Source organism: Desarmillaria tabescens (assembly GCF_030435595.1).
Source record: "Desarmillaria tabescens strain CCBAS 213 chromosome Unknown EV420scaffold_1, whole genome shotgun sequence".
Taxonomy (NCBI): Eukaryota; Fungi; Basidiomycota; class Agaricomycetes; order Agaricales; family Physalacriaceae; genus Desarmillaria; species Desarmillaria tabescens.
The window spans coordinates 304,541-321,134 of record NW_026848300.1 but is presented as its reverse complement, the minus strand read 5'-3'; the positions used below and the strand labels follow the sequence as shown (position 1 = coordinate 321,134).

At 47.9% G+C, this 16,594-nt stretch overlaps 7 protein-coding genes across 7 annotated transcripts; 1 reads left to right on the top strand and 6 right to left on the bottom strand.

Annotated features, from left to right (window-relative positions):
- Nucleotides 1-251: 251 nt before the first annotated feature.
- Nucleotides 252-1,862, bottom strand: EV420DRAFT_1633539 (aspartic peptidase domain-containing protein; the record flags this gene model as incomplete). Its single annotated transcript, XM_060476195.1, has 7 exons — nt 252-269; nt 326-566; nt 619-931; nt 979-1,320; nt 1,379-1,484; nt 1,537-1,745; nt 1,799-1,862. 7 exons carry the CDS (start codon nt 1,860-1,862, stop codon nt 252-254), a joined length of 1,293 nt encoding a protein of 430 aa, XP_060338902.1.
- Nucleotides 1,863-1,948: 86 nt separating this feature from the next.
- EV420DRAFT_8760 (uncharacterized protein) lies at nt 1,949-3,667 on the top strand. The gene is made up of 7 exons (XM_060483836.1): nt 1,949-2,011; nt 2,067-2,545; nt 2,596-2,684; nt 2,749-2,947; nt 2,999-3,077; nt 3,132-3,499; nt 3,543-3,667. Exons 2-7 carry the CDS (start codon nt 2,242-2,244, stop codon nt 3,557-3,559), a joined length of 1,056 nt encoding a protein of 351 aa, XP_060338901.1. The 5' UTR covers nt 1,949-2,011; nt 2,067-2,241; the 3' UTR covers nt 3,560-3,667.
- Nucleotides 3,668-4,073: 406 nt separating this feature from the next.
- EV420DRAFT_1247483 (uncharacterized protein) lies at nt 4,074-4,271 on the bottom strand (the record flags this gene model as incomplete). Its single annotated transcript, XM_060466701.1, has 1 exon — nt 4,074-4,271. A coding segment is annotated over one exon (198 nt), but the record flags the coding sequence as incomplete, so codon positions are not given.
- A 797-nt stretch (nt 4,272-5,068) lies between these two features.
- On the bottom strand, nt 5,069-7,901 carry EV420DRAFT_1492511 (heterotrimeric G protein alpha subunit). Its single transcript, XM_060470745.1, has 8 exons — nt 7,408-7,901; nt 7,332-7,352; nt 6,699-7,275; nt 6,230-6,422; nt 5,663-5,951; nt 5,525-5,607; nt 5,235-5,470; nt 5,069-5,177 (listed from the first exon to the last, which is right to left on the bottom strand). The coding sequence occupies exons 1-7, from the start codon at nt 7,619-7,621 to the stop codon at nt 5,369-5,371; spliced, it is 1,479 nt and encodes a 492-aa protein (XP_060338899.1). The 5' UTR covers nt 7,622-7,901; the 3' UTR covers nt 5,069-5,177; nt 5,235-5,368.
- Nucleotides 7,902-9,023: 1,122 nt separating this feature from the next.
- On the bottom strand, nt 9,024-11,018 carry EV420DRAFT_8623 (aquaporin-like protein). Its single transcript, XM_060483777.1, has 9 exons — nt 10,592-11,018; nt 10,413-10,536; nt 10,324-10,357; nt 10,208-10,266; nt 10,104-10,155; nt 9,913-10,049; nt 9,682-9,856; nt 9,537-9,624; nt 9,024-9,481 (listed from the first exon to the last, which is right to left on the bottom strand). Exons 1-9 carry the CDS (start codon nt 10,771-10,773, stop codon nt 9,313-9,315), a joined length of 1,020 nt encoding a protein of 339 aa, XP_060338898.1. The 5' UTR covers nt 10,774-11,018; the 3' UTR covers nt 9,024-9,312.
- A 1,482-nt stretch (nt 11,019-12,500) lies between these two features.
- On the bottom strand, nt 12,501-14,437 carry EV420DRAFT_8520 (uncharacterized protein). Its single transcript, XM_060483713.1, has 3 exons — nt 13,779-14,437; nt 13,590-13,730; nt 12,501-13,539 (listed from the first exon to the last, which is right to left on the bottom strand). The coding sequence occupies exons 1-3, from the start codon at nt 14,211-14,213 to the stop codon at nt 12,868-12,870; spliced, it is 1,248 nt and encodes a 415-aa protein (XP_060338897.1). The 5' UTR covers nt 14,214-14,437; the 3' UTR covers nt 12,501-12,867.
- Nucleotides 14,438-14,536: 99 nt separating this feature from the next.
- EV420DRAFT_1258609 (uncharacterized protein) lies at nt 14,537-15,753 on the bottom strand (the record flags this gene model as incomplete). Its single annotated transcript, XM_060466902.1, has 6 exons — nt 14,537-14,737; nt 14,790-15,000; nt 15,046-15,236; nt 15,291-15,499; nt 15,535-15,638; nt 15,692-15,753. 6 exons carry the CDS (start codon nt 15,751-15,753, stop codon nt 14,537-14,539), a joined length of 978 nt encoding a protein of 325 aa, XP_060338896.1.
- Between the last annotated feature and the right edge of the window lie 841 nt (nt 15,754-16,594).

The following is a 16,594-nucleotide window of genomic DNA, read 5'->3' as shown; positions in this document are numbered from 1 at the left end:
TCTATATTGAACTGAATACAAACGGAGTAACCATGACAACAGGGGTGTGCGTGAGGCTGTGTCAGAGTATTTGTGGAGGTTTCCTCCTTGAACCCGTACATCCGCGGGTTCTCCGAATCGCGATCTCTCAAACAGCAGGCAAGTATTTATACAGTTTATACAAATTTCATCGTGACTCTCGGTGATAACCTTACATGGAAAACGGCATACGAAATCAAAAACATACGAAGAAAATGCTGGAACTTGAATAACTACATCTGCTTGGCGTACTACCCAATTTGTTTCTTGTGGTCTTCGGTAAATCATCAGCACCTGTTAACGCTACCTGGCCCTCTCCACTGTTTCCAAAGACCTCGTACGACCCTGTTTGCAACAACGATTTGACCGATTTTGACATCGTCGATGGCGTCGGTGTCGACGTAGGAGCAGTCAACGCCAGACATTGGCTACTAAGCGTAGGCGTAGAAGTTGGCACCTGATTAATCTGTTCTTGGGTTCTATTGGCACCGGATGGAAATGTGAATCCGTAATATCCAGGACAATCGTCAGTTGGGAAACGGTATGCACTAAAAGCTCTTCAACATTTTCTTCAGACAGACTCTGATTTTGCCTTCTTACAGATATACGCTTCGTAGGAACGGCTGACCCAGAACCACATCCGGCTTCGTATCTGCTGTCGTATTTTTCAGTGCAACGTTACAGAAGCCGGGGGCTGCTGCCATCGTCGTTTTATGGAGCATGTTGTCTTGAGAATCGACTTGATAATCCACGCCGTTGATGGTCACGGTGAGATAGACGTATGGCAATTCGGTGCCGTTGCAAAGGAAGCTGAATCCTCCGTCTGGATATAGATTAATGAGGTCGACGGGCCCCACATATCCATCGTCTAACGCGTAGGGATTGTTGGGAGGTACGGCAATGTTCCTCGAGACTTCAACGTGCGTTAGATTCACTTCACTGTATGCATTATACACTCACAAGTACTCAGAGATGCTATTAGGTCGCCGCCAAAGGGAAGGAACGATCCATTGAATCCTTTCACTCCGTCGATCTTGATGGCATTGGTGAAATCAGCTGTTGGTGTCTCCATTTCGACCCAATTGATTTCTCCGGCATAGTCCTCGGGATCCAGAGCTCCGATAGTCAGCCTTGGCTTGATAGGATCGAGTCGCAAGCCAACAACTGGGTTCAGAAGGCTACCGTCGTCCCACAGCTTGGTCAACAGCCGCTGAGATCTTGGCGCCGTGCTGTTCACAAATAATCCTAGATGCCCGTTATTGATACGTGCAGAGAAATTCATTGACATTTCTTCCACCAAGACTGCAGCATCATGAGTTGGCGGGTGCGCGCGGCAAAAAAAATACTACGAGGTACGCACCAAAGTCCATGTTTTGGGCGGTAATGACTCCACCAAAACTAACGACATCTGAGTAGTATTCTCCATTGAACTTTGGCTGACTTCCAGGCCAGGCGGTACCATTCGACTTAAACGCGCCCATATCAATACATTTATCCAGAAAAAGAGATTGGCCTAACCTTGATTGTTGAAGACAAGGTCTTATCGAACAATTCTTCTCCTTGACAAAATACGCAGTCGTCTGACCACGCGGACAAGAGGTCTCCAGAAAGGTTTATCGTCAAGTCCATAGATTGCTGGAGAGTTCCGAAAAGAAGAGGAACTTGACTATACATATAGTCGAGATCCGACATTGTAGTGGCGACCGTTACGTTCAACGATACCCATGCTGACCGATTTTATTAGGGTTCTTATCCATTCGACCTGGTTCAGAAAACTTACAAGGGTCGGCAGCGTACACTGCAAGTACGAAGGCAGCAAGCCATCCAAAGGCGAATTTAGTCATCGTGAAAGGAAACAAGATTCCGCGTCCCTATTCTGCGACGAGCACCCCATACTGACAAGCCTGTGAACTTTGATCTCTAACATTTTTTGTGTCGACCAGAGGTCGAGGTTAATGTAGATGTGATGGATATGGAAAATCATTTCATTTTGGTAAAGATCTACAACACTTCTCTGGGCTTCTCCCGCGACTGACAATCCTTTATAGGATTAGACTTGAGCCTGGCACATAGGGTGAACACCAGATCGATATCGATTGCAACGTCTGTTGCTTCCCTACTTCCGCCTCCCAAGTTAATCCATGAAAGCATCTGTGCCAAAATCTCCAAATTGATGATCCCTAACACCTGAATAAGCTTCGAACTTTATCCCCAACATCCACCATGGCTCACCCGCAAGTCTACATGGCCGTTGAAAAGTACGACCAAAGCCCACACTCTTTTACCATCCCCAAATCCAGCTCACCGTCTCCATCATCGTCGCGTCAACATCTCAATCACTCCTTTCTTCCTTTACCGCCGGCTGAAAAAAGGAGGATATCGGGTTTGCGTTCTGCACTAGATGTCGTTAAAGCCCTTGTTCTTCCGGTCGTGGCAATCGGGTATCTCGCTTTTTGCTACTCAGTTCATAACCACATTGCTCCCGTTACGGGCGAAGGCATTGTCGATCTCTCGTCTTACTCCTTGGGTGGATTTTATCTTGAATGCCTTGATGAAATAGACTGATCCGCGCATCAGCGAACGTGAAATCTGGGATTACCGCCATCAGCATCTTGGTCGTATCCATAGGTCTTTGGCCGATGAAGTCCTTGGTCCAGGACCTTCACGTCAGTGACGCTGTTACATCCTTAAAGTTGATTTCTCGAAGTTCCTAATTATTGAAATTTGTAGAGCGAAGAATTTTTCCGTGTCTTGACAGCGCACCAAGCTGGTGTCCCATTGTCTACAATAAACACAATCTCTTCTCCCTCTTTCGGCACTTTCAACTCATTTATGGCCATCGCTCGTCGGCACTGTTCTTCATACTTCACACTCTCTTTCATTTCTAGTTTTATAGTTCTCGCTGCATCTTCTTTAGCTCCTTCCGCGTGTGTGTGACATTTTTTCTCTGTTTGAAATCACTCCTAGAACATTTACTCAGTGTCGGTCGATTCCATGCTTGTGGATGGCCAAGTTCTAGCCTTCTCCGTTGGTGCAGTATCGGCAAACTCCGCTTTGAAGTGAGTCGCTTTAGTTCTGCTTACTGACATCGATGATTGTTGACCCTTAGCCAGCGTCTCTGATATTGATGCATTTACCTTCCAAATGCCTGCAGAAAACGTCCGCAGAAACACGCAAGAAGCTGCGGCTATTGCGTGGGCTGAGAGCTCTTTAAGATCTCAATACATGTTCAGACTCCCATCGAACGGCACCTCGTATATCATTCCTATTCCGGAAAACCTACCTACTACGACTAGTGCACGGTGGCTTACAGATGTCGTCGCTCTTAACCCATCCTGTGCCTGGCAACAGACCAATGTCTCCTCGACGCTCCAGATCAGTTCGAACACGACGTCCAACAACACTAGCTTTCTGTCAGATGATGTATACGTGAACATGCCAGCTGTCTCCACCGATATCAAGCTGCCCTGGAATACTATCTGTGAGTTTCTATTGCAACTAAACCTATACCAAACTTTAAGTAGTGCTCATATGTGACTAAAATTAGCCATCTACGAAATTGGGATAATACCAATTGACCTATTCGACGTCTTGAATTCGACGAGTCATGATCCAGCATCCAATGGCGCCTCTGTTTGGATCATAGCGTATCCGACGAATACATCTTTACAAAGCACCCCCGTGGTCGAATTCGACTTCACCGATAAACCCACTTTTACATTAGCTATTGATTCCGATGTTTACCAGGTCGGAATTATGGCTTGTTCTCCGAACCCCACAATCGAAACGCGAGAAGTGGTGAACGATGGCTTGGGAAACCTGTCGATCGAACCCAGAATACCGCGGTATAATCAAGGGAACCTGCATCCATCCCAGACTGCTTTTCTTTTATCGTTCGCTTTGTCCGACCTTCATGACAGTGCTGGCCCGAAAATCACATTCGACGGGTTCGGCACCGAGCTCGAAGCACAACTATTCTTCGGCCTCGACCAAGTCAAAGCATTCAATACCTCCCTCGACTCGTTCACATTCACACCCGTCTCCGACCAGGAGATTACAGACATGTACACCCGCCTGCTCCAATCGGCTAGCAAGGTATTCGTCTCCGGGAATTTAGGATCTGCATATGTGCCTGGACGCACGGCAGCAGAAACAGCGGTTTTCACCTCGTCACTTCCCGTTATCGTGGCATCCACGGTCCTATTCGCGGTCCTCTCGGTCTTTATCATTACGGCCCACTTCAGGGAGGGTAAAGAGGCGTATTTCACGCTGTATTCTGTAGCGGCTGCCCTGGACGGGTCACTTCTACCAAGCCAGTTCGCTCAGCTCAAGAATGATGGAGTAGGTGAGATTCGTGCGGGGGCCATGCGTGGTTCTTCCGTGGAGGATCAGATGGCTGCAGCTTGGGGTGCGAGGAAAGTCATGCTGACTCGGAAACAGGATGGTCATGGTATTCTTCATCTTGATTGATATTGTAACAGCCTGGGAAATCGAACCCATTGAATCAACATTCTAGTGGCGTGACGACCCTAGAACGCCACCATATGATCACCATTACTTTTCATGAAACAAGTTACGCACAATGGTCGAGAAGAATCCGGCTAGGATCCATTAGAGACACCCTGGGATGATTGGAACGGGCGCACAGCATAAAAACGAGTAAAACACCTCGCTATTTCCACCATGAGGTCGAACCCAGGAAAGTTACTCGTTCTACCGGTGTGGGTATGCCTTGAGAAGCTTCAGCTATCAAAGATCCGAGCCTGTCTTCTACCCGGGCCCAAAGGATGGCTGCACCGCGGCGCAGGGAAATGAACACTGCAGCCGCACTTCATGCTGTCATCGGGACGATCCGAGTCTAGAGAGCGAACACGCGAGCATATACCCTCTAGTACTTTGTGTGCTTGAGCCGTTTTCATGATCTATACCAGTGAAATACCGGAGTGGACACGGTGCTGACGTTTAGACTCGTCGCTGTGAATTTTGGACCATTAAAAGCCTAGCTCGAGGGCAGAAATCAGCGAATCTGTCGGGTGCTGAATGTGCCTTCTCATCTTATTAGTCAAGTTTACACGCCAGAGCACCAGAGCACACCTTTTGCTACAGCTGAACCACGGTGTGGACGCGGTTCGATACGAACAAGATCTTGTATTCTATGGGTAAATTTACACCGTACACATCTATCACCAATATTAAACACCATTTAAAATACACAGAAAACGCAGGGAGGCAGCATATACAAGCAAGATTGCAGTGAAAGCGCTGTACAGATGGTCGTGAAAAATAATGATAAAGGCTTCCGGGGTATCATAACAGCTGGGATGTTACGAGGTTCTCGCGAAGAACACCGTCACGAACTGGGGAGATAGTTATCATTAGAAGGCGCCAAGCTGGCAAGCATGAGAAATCGAAGCATACCAGACTCTAGGGTTTTGGCCGTCGCTTCCGTATCCTGATGACACCGTTCTAAGAGCTCTGAAATGGCCAGAAAACAAGGTATACGTACCGTCACTGTGGTGGGATAGATATAGGCATGCCTAGCCGCTGGTGATAGTTGCCTTTGCATGTCCTTGAATTTCTCCCGGAGATCTATTCAAAGGAGTTAAGAACGCGGCCTATATTAGAAGTCGCAAAAAACTCCTACATCTTACAACGTTAGTCACATCGTTTGGCCGATCGCCGTAGCTGGGGAGATATTTCTTTACTTGAACACCCCTCTTCAGTTTTCGCTTGAGGAGGTCGCATTTGTTCATGAAAAGAATAAGCTGCGTCTTTGCCAATAGCTTTGATGAGCATATTGATCTCCATAAGATCGTCGAGTCTTCAAGGCGATTGACGCTGTAATCTTCCTCCAGCCGTTCGTCGAAGCAGGACACAGGACATAGGAATATTATAACATTCGTGTTTTCGAAAAAGGGTAGCCATGCAGCTCGCTGTGAACGATTTAGCATTCGTCAACTATTTCAAACAGAGACTATCGGCATTCAAAGGAGAAACAACAGGCCTCGGGAAAGTCTGGTACGCATGATTTTGTGGTTCAGGATACAGCGGAGAACACGTCTATGTTCTGGTGTAACCAAAACTTCTCAAGGACAGGTTATCACGGAAATCGATGTGCCGGTCATTCCGCATAACATACAGAGTCTAGTCATGCCCATTCTGGCAGCCACATCGCCTTCGACGCAGCGTTTGTTCGGAAAAAGAAACGCACCGTTGTTCGACATCCACCGACATCATAGATTCTCCACTCCCAGGCACCATCGGTTCTGGGTGCATCTATAGGACCTGACTTGAATCGTACCTGGTATTCTTGTATACCAACAGTCCGTAGGCGAGCTCGGACAATGTCGTCGTCTGTTACATGGTAGTCGCGTGTTGCTATCCGGTCAAGTTCATTCAGGAAGCTGCAGGGATAATAAGAAGTGAGCAAAAATGGGACACACTAGAGAAGCCAGAGATCTCTCGTAAAGATCATTGAAAGGTCCTGCTTCTTCCTTTGGTTCTACGACCCCGATCTTCGTTCCAAAGACGACATGAAAGACATGTACCAAATGAACTGGGTTCTTATTGTGGATTCGGACCAAGATGTGGGCATGGGAACGAGGGAGAAGCAGGACCTCTCAATGCCTTCCACGAAGCCTGCCTAGTTCTCGAAAGTTAATGTTTGAAAAGGAACTCACAATCCAGCAGAATCAGGCAAGCGCATCTTTCTCCTCTCCAGCGCCATTTGCACGGTCTTGTCCGTCCAGAGGGCTTTCATTTCGTGTCTGCAGCTAGCAAGGGTCATAGTGACGGACTCCATAGACATGAAGCCCTTTGCTGAATCGTTGCACCCCACCACGTCACCCCAAGACCGAACCGCAAACTCGCCCAAGGTCCTCCGCTTCGCATCCGGCCTCCGAGTCGGTACTTCGAAGGGAGTAGCTGACATGGGCAGGGAAGGCTGGATGGGGTCCGTGCCGGCACCGAGTTGACGCTTTAGATCTGCCTCGACACCACGCAAAGGCGCTAGTTTGATCATAAGGAGCTGGTGGCGGTCCGTAAATCGCAAAATTTCTGAGGAATCGAACTTTGTAATCTCGGAGCTGTCGTCGGGAGAGTCCTCGTCGTCAATGTCATATGGCACGTCGCCGCTCATTTCGGCCTCAAGAACGCCGAGGATCGTCACTATTGACCGCACAACGTTGAGCTGAACGACAGCGCGCCAGCCTGAGCGCTCGCGCTCCCAGGCGGCCTGGGAATAGCGCATCCTAAAGTCTGTTCGACGTCGTCAGCGGCCAGCACGAGGTGAGCCGAAAGCGAAATTAGAATACTTTTCAGAGTTGTTGATTTGCCTATTGGACCGGGAATTAGCACTGGCGGCCCTGGAGCCTTTTTACGACGACGTACCGCTCTCTGCCTGGCCCAGCAACAGGACCCTAATGATATTTTTCTCTTTCCTCGCCAGACTTCTCGCCTGCTTGATGTCTTCGTCAATCATGTCACTGACCCTCTGCGCATCAGCTTCGCGTTTCAGCCTGGCTGTCATCTGAGCAGGAGTTTCGTTGGGCGGCGGCTGCATGAGCTCGTGGAAAGGGTCGGTTTCTGCAGGATGGAAGACCATGCTTGAAGAACGACACGGGCGTAGGAGAGCAAGGACTGTGACATGTAAATATCCGCGACCTTGATGGCGATGATGGGCAATGATATTCTGAGCCAAAGGGACCGCATGTTCGACGTAATGGGAAACCGGCTTGCCCTCCAGCCGAACCGGCTCGTGACGTCTATACTACCTCCGACCGACGCGCGACCCCTTGAAATACCTGTGCTAGCTTGCTGTTGGGCGCCAGTGGGGAGCGGAATCTGCTGCTGCTAAATTACTTTTACATACTGGGTTTACGGGGAAAATATATTTTCTTGTTTTCTGAATTCTCTTCCGAGGTGACGATCAGCAAAATGAAACACAATGATATTTGATTTTCCTCGAGTTGACCCTGGCACGTCGGGCGTCTTGTAAAAACCAATGTCGACCGGCGGCTCTTGCACGGCGGAGAGCGCACGGAGATACTGTTACTACTCGGTCTTCGTAGAGATCTCGCGATGCTGACAATTTGCAAGCCATCAACTGGTCGACGTCGAGGCCGGGTATTAGGGCCTGCGGTAAAACGTGTTTCCGAGTCAAGGTCGGATCGAAGGAACGCGATTGAAGGAACAGTTTGAACGGGTTAATAGTCACCCACGTTCGGCAGCTGAAAATCCTTAGTCTATTATGCTCGAACCAATCCAAATGCTAGCTTCGAGTCTAGCAACTGAATGCCCCAAAATTGAGTCAAGTAGGAGCTAAGTACCTACGTAGTCACAGGAGCTCCGCGTCCACAGCCACTTCAGCTTGAACATGACGCCATCGATTCACCGACTGATCGCCAAGCCCTCTTCGTTATAAATCCAGAAGAAAATGACGAACGGGACCAATTCTTGTGCATGAAATGTATCGTTTCAAGACAAGACAATACCCACCAGAAATCTTTAGTGTGGAAACATCAAAGACATTCACTGTATATCCAGGTTCGCCAAGAATCAAGGCACAAGTTCGAGTCCAGGAGCATGAATTCCATGGAACATACACATACATTCTATACTTCAACTTGGTAGCCAATTATTACTGAGATCTCCCCTCACCATTTGGCATGGCAATATACAAAAAAGAGGTACAATACACGACAAGGTTCACGCAACCGACCGAAGTACGCGTACCAATTGATTGTTTCCATCAATCCATTAGGCCAATTATAGCGGTCGTCGGAGGGTCATAGACTCGGAATCAGACATTCCTTGATCGTCATAGTATCACCGGGCTGCGCCTGCATAACAATGATGTCTGATTGATTGAGAGAGAATCCAGCCACAGATTGGGCAGGATCTGCGTAAAATCGGATGCGCCCCATCCTGGAAACGAGGGGAGAAAATGCGAAGAAAAGCTTACCGCCACCAAAGGTAAAACTAGCAAATCGTTTATAATTATAGGTCGGCGACGGCATCAGGACAGATTCATCGCATCAATACTATTCCCTCCATTAGAATATTCTAGACAGCGTCGGTAATACTAGTCGCGATGGAACTTCACGAATACAATTCAAAGACGTCAAAAATTTCCGGTCCAGATATCAGACCAAATGTCAATTCTGTTTAGATACGGAAATTTTTTCGTGATCATACATAGCGACATGAAGTAAACGACGACCCAAGAAGGAAAATAACAAGGTTGTTTTATCGAATCATACCAGCTGATTTTTTACCAACCAACTGTTCAAGCGCTTACACCATGTTGGCAGGAGCTTTTTCGTCTGTCGATCGTGAAGGAACTCTCATGAATGCCCGGTCTATACGACTATCCTGACTGTCATAGACGAAGGTGTCGTACAGCATCGCAGCGATTTGGGCACCGAGAATAGGCGCCAACACACCAGCCCATAACCAGTATTGGCTGGAGAACGAGGACGATGAGCAACTACCAAGAAGATGCTACGGGAAAGACGTACTTTCGATAGTTGAACACTTGTTTACCCCAACCGGCGATGGCCGTCAGAATACGGGGACCCAGATCACGGGCGGGATTAACAGCAAATCCTTAATGAGAAGATTCGTCAGTAACGAAAGTAGACAATGTCAAAGGCAGATACTAACCTGTCTGCATGCCAAAGCAAACACCCAAACCAAAGAGGGTGAGGAACAGAGCAAGCGGAAGAAGTCCTGCAGGAGGGGAGTTGCGCTTGTCGGTGGCGGCGAGGATGATGAGCATAAGGATGAAACAACCCAAAAATTCGTCAAAGAACGCGGCGGCGTTCGGCACGTAATCAAGCTGGTGAAACCGTACTCCTCAGTTGTTGGACTCAAGAGATCGAACGTCAGACTTACAGCATAGGTACCAAAGAAACCAGCGGTAGCAAGTGTCCTGTAATGCCCGCCTTCGTAAATGTTGATAGCATGGTAATAGTTGGCGTAAACCAGCGCGGCACCGAATATACCACCCATGAGTTGTGCGAAAATGTACCCTTGTTATGCCGATCAGTACTATGACGCCCGTGCAAAACACGAATGGAGCGCACCTGGAACTTTCCTCCATGGGAACCCGCGCCACGTAGCCATAGCCAGGGTGACCTACATGCATGTTCAGAGATCTGTCAGATTAAGGATGATGCAAGATAATTACCGCAGGATTGATGTGGCCTCCAGAAACTCCTCCGCTAACCCACGCGCCCAAAGCAAGGCCTATAAATTTTTGGTATCAGACATTGGCCCAATGCATGAGAGCTTGGCATTACTCACCAAACCCCCAACCTAACGCGATAGAAAAGTAGCTCTGGAGACAGTCAAATAAGAAAATATTTGGTAGCAATAGCGTTACATTTACTTACACCCTGCTGAGTATCAGCGACACCGGGGTTGGTGGAGGTGACCGCCTGACAACTAGCTCCAGAGCCAAACATGACAAGGATGGCGACTCCAATGAACTCCGCGGCGGGTTCACGAATAGCCAGTCTAAGCAAGAGAAAGAGTTGAAAAATATGGGCCAGTCAAGGTATGAGTAACTCACCGAATACGACCCAGGCGATTCGCTGGTACTGAAGACCGTGGCTCCGAGTCAAAACTGTGTCGAGGAGATTCATGATCATGGTGACTCCCATGAGAGTCGATATATGCCTTGGCAACAGAGGTTACTTTGGCAGGAGAGGAGGTATCCGTGTGCCCATATGGAGTGGGAGGAGTGTATACCATCGTGAAAGGTTCGTAAGAGAGGATGCTGAAAATATAATTATGCGCGACGCAGCTTATATACTCGTAGAGGAGACTTTCCGGAACAATCTCATAAGGTCATGATATCATCGTCAGCCGGGATAGGACCCTAGAAACTACGCAAAAGGACATTTGATTCCAGATCGCGGGTCCTGCGTTTGTAGAACAGATCGAAGAAGCGCCAAAACGAGGCCCATCAAAGAAAAAGGATGTAATAAATTCATGACCTACATCGAGCGATTGAGACAGAAGGATCCAGATATGACGGTGGCTTCAGATGACGCCGCAAAGAGGGACATATCCGAGACCAAAGTTCTGTAAGCAGTATAAGTTGGAGTCTCGGTTCGCCTAGTAAGTAATTAGAGCAAGTTCGGTCTGATCCCGCTTGGGGGGTATGTCACTCCGAGACTCGAGTCCAAGAAAATCATTGAATGAAGCCAAGGAAAGATCTTAAGGAGTTATCAATACAGCGTCAGGGTGCAGGTTCTCTCAGTCGTAGTATCTCCTCGATCACAGCAACGGACATTAACTCAAACAGAGAAGTCTTGGGAGAAGTCAAGAGAGCGTGACTTACTAATTCAGAAGCCCGAGGCACTTGTCAGTTCCGAACCTGCAAGCTTTAGAAGCTAACAATTACAAATAGTCTATGGCCGGCCCGAGATGCCGCTCCTTTGAAGTTTGCTTCCGTTGCGCAGTGAAAAGTCCCAACCGTTCGTGTTAGGTTCCATACCACGCGTTTACGGCTTCGTTTTTTCTTTCTCTGCAGAAAACTTACCAAACTGCCTTTTTGGTTCCATTAGCATCTGTGCAAAACATTCGGAATAAGCTTACATCCCCAGCGGTTCTTGCACCTTTTTTGTCCAAGCCGATCCCTCTCCCTTTGTTTACGTAAAGTTTTCTGTCGCACGTGAAGTTGAACTCATCGCAGAGTTAAATCGAGTGTATCAGTATCACGGCGGTTTTTTGCCTACTTTCAATGTCATTCGTACGAAAAGCCTTGGAGCGCCCCAGCCGTCGGCTCGCGGTCCAATTAAGCAGATTTTATACTAAAAATGGTAATCAGCAATCTGATCGGATGCTATTTTTTCCACCACATTCAGTCGAACTTACAACCAGTACGTATGATCGAGACTTCCTCGCTTTTACTACGCTTCTACCAAGCCTCAATTAGCTACATCGATCCGCAGCGCTAACCATTAACATGCTGAAAACACGCGGCGGCTTCAATCGCTCGCCTATCGCCATCACATTTCAGATATATCTTTACTAATAAACTTTTGGGGGACTGCATACGAAGGAATAACGTTCCACTTTATAGAATAGCAGACTCCACTATCACTCCACCTTCCCACATAAGTCATTACAATTCTTAAACAGTCATCGATAATCTCTTAGGTTTACATTCAAGCTGTCGTCTTGCCGAGCCTTCTTCAAGTTACCGTATACTTTCCTTCCGATAGTCGGTATGCCGACGAACAAGGACGCTCATTTATCCTTGCACTTGACGGATCAGGCGGTATGAATATCAATCACGAAATGGCAGACCCCGTAGAACTTCAGGCTCTTCTGGTAGACTGATAGGCGCGGTCTTCAATCACTTCCAGCTAGCCGCGTGTTGAAACTTCCACGCCGACTTCCTTACAAGGATGTCGACGCCGCGAAGCCGCATCCTACTGAAGACGGATTATGGTGGGACTGAACCATCAACGAAAGCTAGGGTCTTAGGCCTGCACAGAGTTAGGAAAGCTGCGGGTCACTTGAGTCCTCTTATCACGATCTTTTGTGATCGATAGTCGCTTAGTTAGTCAGATGAAGTGGAAGGAGACAAATTTGTGTAGCCGTTGGAGTGATACATAATGCCCTAATCCTTCCTTCCGTCAAGAACGGCAAGAAGTCGAAAGAAGGGTTGGTTACTCGTAAAGGTGTAGACAATAAGAAAGAGCTTCAACAGGCCGCCCACAGCGATCAGCCTGAAGGATAATGACCTTGTCTTTGAGATGATTATCGTAGCAAAACGTGAAAGGAACGGCGAATTGCAAAATACTGCAGCGCAGTCGGAGTTGCGAAAATCGTCCTTCAGTCGATGTTTTGCAACCGCGCCTCTTTGCTATGACTATATGTAGTAGGTACTCCAGACCTCCATTTCTCAAAGTACTCTCGGCGCTCCTCCTCCTCCCTGGCATGCCTTTCCCGGGCAACCTTCGTGTTACCCCAGAAGAATAACATAACATCATCTTCATCCCAGATATCCGAAGTCTCTGATTTAATGCCCATCTCTGCACTAGTATTCCCTTCATTCCTTTCTGCGGCCAATCGTTTTGTCCTTAGTTCCTTAGCTGTTCCTTCTTCTCCCTCTCCTTCCTCGTCTTCTCTTCTCCGCTTCTCCCACTTCTTGAAGCTGTTGTCATGATCGTGTTTCTCTTCTGTTGGTCCCATCGGCACCGATGCAGGTTTAGGCGGCTTAGAAATGCCAGGACGCTGGGTCAGAACATTCATATTTTTGCCCCAGTGTTTCACACCAGCAGCCCCGTAAGTGTAATGCAGCAAGAGGTCAGCCGGCTTGTGAGATCGATGGCTCCCAAAAGTGGCATCGTCGTTGTTGGGTATTTGATTCAGGTTGGACTCGCTTCCTGGAGCAATAATCCACTGAAGCGTGTATCGAGATTGGTGTGGATAACTGACATCGGGCTCTATATCACGCTGGTGGCGAGGGGGGATGTCTGAGGGTTGCAGGATAGGATTCGGTGTCTGTCATGAATGAGAAATGTCAAGAAGGAAACAAAGACGAAAAGACAAACCACGAGTACGACAAGATATCGACGGTCAAATATAGTATGAATAAGTGGATTGACAAAAAAACCATTACGAATGTCGTTTATGTTGAGGAGCGAGCTGAGGTCTTCTTCGTGAGGTCGGTTTCTGACAATGAGTTGTAGCCACTGTAGCAAAGTCAGTTGGAATGGAAAGAAGAGAATAGATAGACATGCACTGCTGCCTCGTCTGAAAGGAATAATATGCATCCCTTCCCCGAAACTAACACCCGTCCATACACAACAGTGATCCCGCTGAAGAAGCCTTTCACAAAAGTCTTCGCGGGTGCTCGTAGTTTCTGATGCAGTATCATGAGTTTGTGTTCTGATGACCTCAATATCAACGGCGTGAGCAAGGGTGTTTCCACCGGGTATGTTGTACTGATAGACTGCTCGATCAACCAATTCGCCATTCAGTTTTACCGCATTGCCATTCTCATCCACCAGGTTCCCAACAACGCCCAGAACACACCAGCCGATGTACCGGAGATATTTTAAAGGGTACAGGCAGACTGTTGTCGCGATTTGCCTAGGGATTTCTAAGTAAAATGGATGTTCTTGAGGCACCAAAATGAGGTGAACAAAATCTGGCGGTGGCACTGGGCGGAGCATGGTGGTTATCAGAACTGAGCAGTAGCCGGTCCACGGTCAGAAGGGCACATAGGTAGGTAGAAAGTAGCTAACAGCCTCAAGACACAAAAAGACTCGTTGGAAGGTGAACAACGGAGGCAACGCGGTCTAGGTTCGGAATCCGGATCAAGAACATCACGTGATGTCGAGCCGAGAAGGGGCATCATGCATGGGTGCATTATTATATGGTCTCCGGGGTCTGCTGGACTGAGGGCGTTTTGTAACATGAGCCGGTAATTAAATTAGCACTACCGTAAACGAATATACACCGACCATGTTGTAGACCGACCGTTGAAATTGGAAATCTAGCCCCAAACCGCCTCCTCGTCAACTTCTCGTGCTGCTCGATCTTCCCGGCGACTTTGATTGCCGCCGCTCCTGTTGGGATGTAGCCCAGGGTGTTCGTCGCCCGGCAGTGAAATTCGGGAAGGCTTGTAGACCTGAGAATAGATCATAGAAGCTACGAGTCCAAGAGGGTGAAATGCCGTGAACAAGATGGCAGTTATCTTGGCAACGTCATGAGGACAGACAAAGCTAGAAAAATATGCCATGGCTCACATAAACAGGTGCGGGTTTAGGTCGTAAAGACCAGATACTAATGCATATCCACGTTGCTGCGACACACCACACTATGTCGCGGCGAAGCACGACAACCAAGAAGCCTAGAACGTTTGTTCCAAAAACTACTCCAAACCCGGCCCATTGGTACGCGTTGGGGTCGATCGGGGGTCCTGGCGCAGTCGGAGTTTGTACGAGCCCCAGCGTTACGCTGGAAAGGTTAGTATATATGGCAGGCACGTAACATACTACTTACAACAGACTAAGGGGAAACATCAACCCAATTTGTAGAACGAGAAAGAATCGCATCGGCGCATGAATGAGCATCGTGTCGAATGGGCGTTTAGCCGTGGGTGGATGGTAGATCAGAAGAACAACGTTGGAATACAGCAACAGTAGTAGAAGGATGCCCTGAAGGATTGTCGACACTAAAAACCATTTAAGAATCTGTCGAAAAATTAAGTTGAGGATATACTGTACAAATAAAATCGTTAGACGTACCCATGCTATGGCCCACAATGCCATGACCCAATTAGACAAAACAAGAGAGAATCCGGAGCCTTTGATCAAAGTCTTTTTCGTCTGTGGTTTCCCAGCGAGTACGAGGAGTACGCAATACCCAATCTGAGCTGCAAATATCGCGATGACGTACACCGCTATCGCAGCTGGTGTTGGTGAGATGACTGTAAGATACAGCTTGGATATTTTTCCTGCACCAGAGCGTCAGCCGAGGTGGACACTGCACTATTTCTGTGCAAATACGTGCCTATAGAAGGATCGACGACGACTGAGCACACTATTACAGTGGCGATATTGATCAACAGTGAGAGTGGTGTTAGAACTTGAAGCCTGGGAAGTCAAGTCAAACAACGGCCTTCAATACGTTTTCCTCTCCTACTGACCTGACGAGGGAGAGATATTCTCGCACCATTGGATGCGACATGTCGATGGGTAGTCCCTCCATTGTGACAGAGGTAGAGGGAGTGAACGTCGAAGGCTTGGATTGACCGATGACGTCGCCGCGAGCTAAACGCCCCATGACATCATAAGTGCGTCATACACGTGCGTGATTCCAAAAAAAGTTGATTGCCAAGGTGCTCGAAAAGTGTGAACAGAAAGATACGCGAGATGTGCACTTCATCTTCGGCAAGGCGTCTGTACCGATTCATCCAAAGATTGATGAAAGGAAAAAAATTGCTGGGACAGTTGCGACGATTCCAAGACCTTCTGGTCATTTTCACTACTCGATAAGGGTGAGCGAATTTGGTAGTCCTTAAGTAGTAGTAGTAGTAGTCGTCGCACTGGCAAACGGTCCCTATCAAGGGAACAGCCAATGTTTTCTACGCCGTTGATGAGCTTGGGAGTACGTTCAAGAAGGTAAGATTGTCTGATGTAAACCAACGTATTGCAGGCTTAGTTAAACCAGGCAAGTACAAAGAGCGATGAGCATCAACAGAACGAAGAACCTGGAAGACAAAGTTTTAAGGTGGAATATTCACGAGCGAAGGACGCATCTTACAATCGACAACGATTTCGAGGAGGACTGGAGATATTCTGGCTTAGATGCCAATTGGCGAGAAACGGTACTCTTGCTAGCAAGACACACTTGAAGGCAAGTCATCTCCGCATGATTTGGCGTTTATGATAACCGGAAAACAGGCAAACGGCGGAGTTTCTTTCGCCGATGCTTCTTCAGCGTGGATTCAATACATCAAGTGACCACCAGCACACGAGATTGGCACCAGCACCGCCATTGATAGAAATTAGAGAATGTCAGTGTCTTCATCGATACAGGGCGGGTTAGC

Coding starts and splice junctions, on each gene's coding strand:
- EV420DRAFT_8623 (XM_060483777.1), bottom strand. CDS start 10,773: ATGGTATACACTCCTCCCACTCCATATGGGCACACGGATACCTCCTCT. Junction 10,050..10,103: donor CCCATGGAGGAAAGTTCCAG/GTGCGCTCCATT, acceptor CGGCATAACAAG/GGTACATTTTCGCACAACTC. Junction 9,482..9,536: donor CAAGTGTTCAACTATCGAAA/GTACGTCTTTCC, acceptor CTCGTTCTCCAG/CCAATACTGGTTATGGGCTG.
- EV420DRAFT_1492511 (XM_060470745.1), bottom strand. CDS start 7,621: ATGGTCTTCCATCCTGCAGAAACCGACCCTTTCCACGAGCTCATGCAG. Junction 7,353..7,407: donor GCTGGGCCAGGCAGAGAGCG/GTACGTCGTCGT, acceptor CCGGTCCAATAG/GCAAATCAACAACTCTGAAA. Junction 5,471..5,524: donor TCTATCCCACCACAGTGACG/GTACGTATACCT, acceptor CGGTGTCATCAG/GATACGGAAGCGACGGCCAA.
- EV420DRAFT_8760 (XM_060483836.1), top strand. CDS start 2,242: ATGGCTCACCCGCAAGTCTACATGGCCGTTGAAAAGTACGACCAAAGC. Junction 2,546..2,595: donor TCTCTCGTCTTACTCCTTGG/GTGGATTTTATC, acceptor TCCGCGCATCAG/CGAACGTGAAATCTGGGATT. Junction 2,685..2,748: donor CCTTGGTCCAGGACCTTCAC/GTCAGTGACGCT, acceptor TGAAATTTGTAG/AGCGAAGAATTTTTCCGTGT.
- EV420DRAFT_8520 (XM_060483713.1), bottom strand. CDS start 14,213: ATGCTCCGCCCAGTGCCACCGCCAGATTTTGTTCACCTCATTTTGGTG. Junction 13,731..13,778: donor CTTTCAGACGAGGCAGCAGT/GCATGTCTATCT, acceptor ACTTTGCTACAG/TGGCTACAACTCATTGTCAG. Junction 13,540..13,589: donor GATATCTTGTCGTACTCGTG/GTTTGTCTTTTC, acceptor CATTCATGACAG/ACACCGAATCCTATCCTGCA.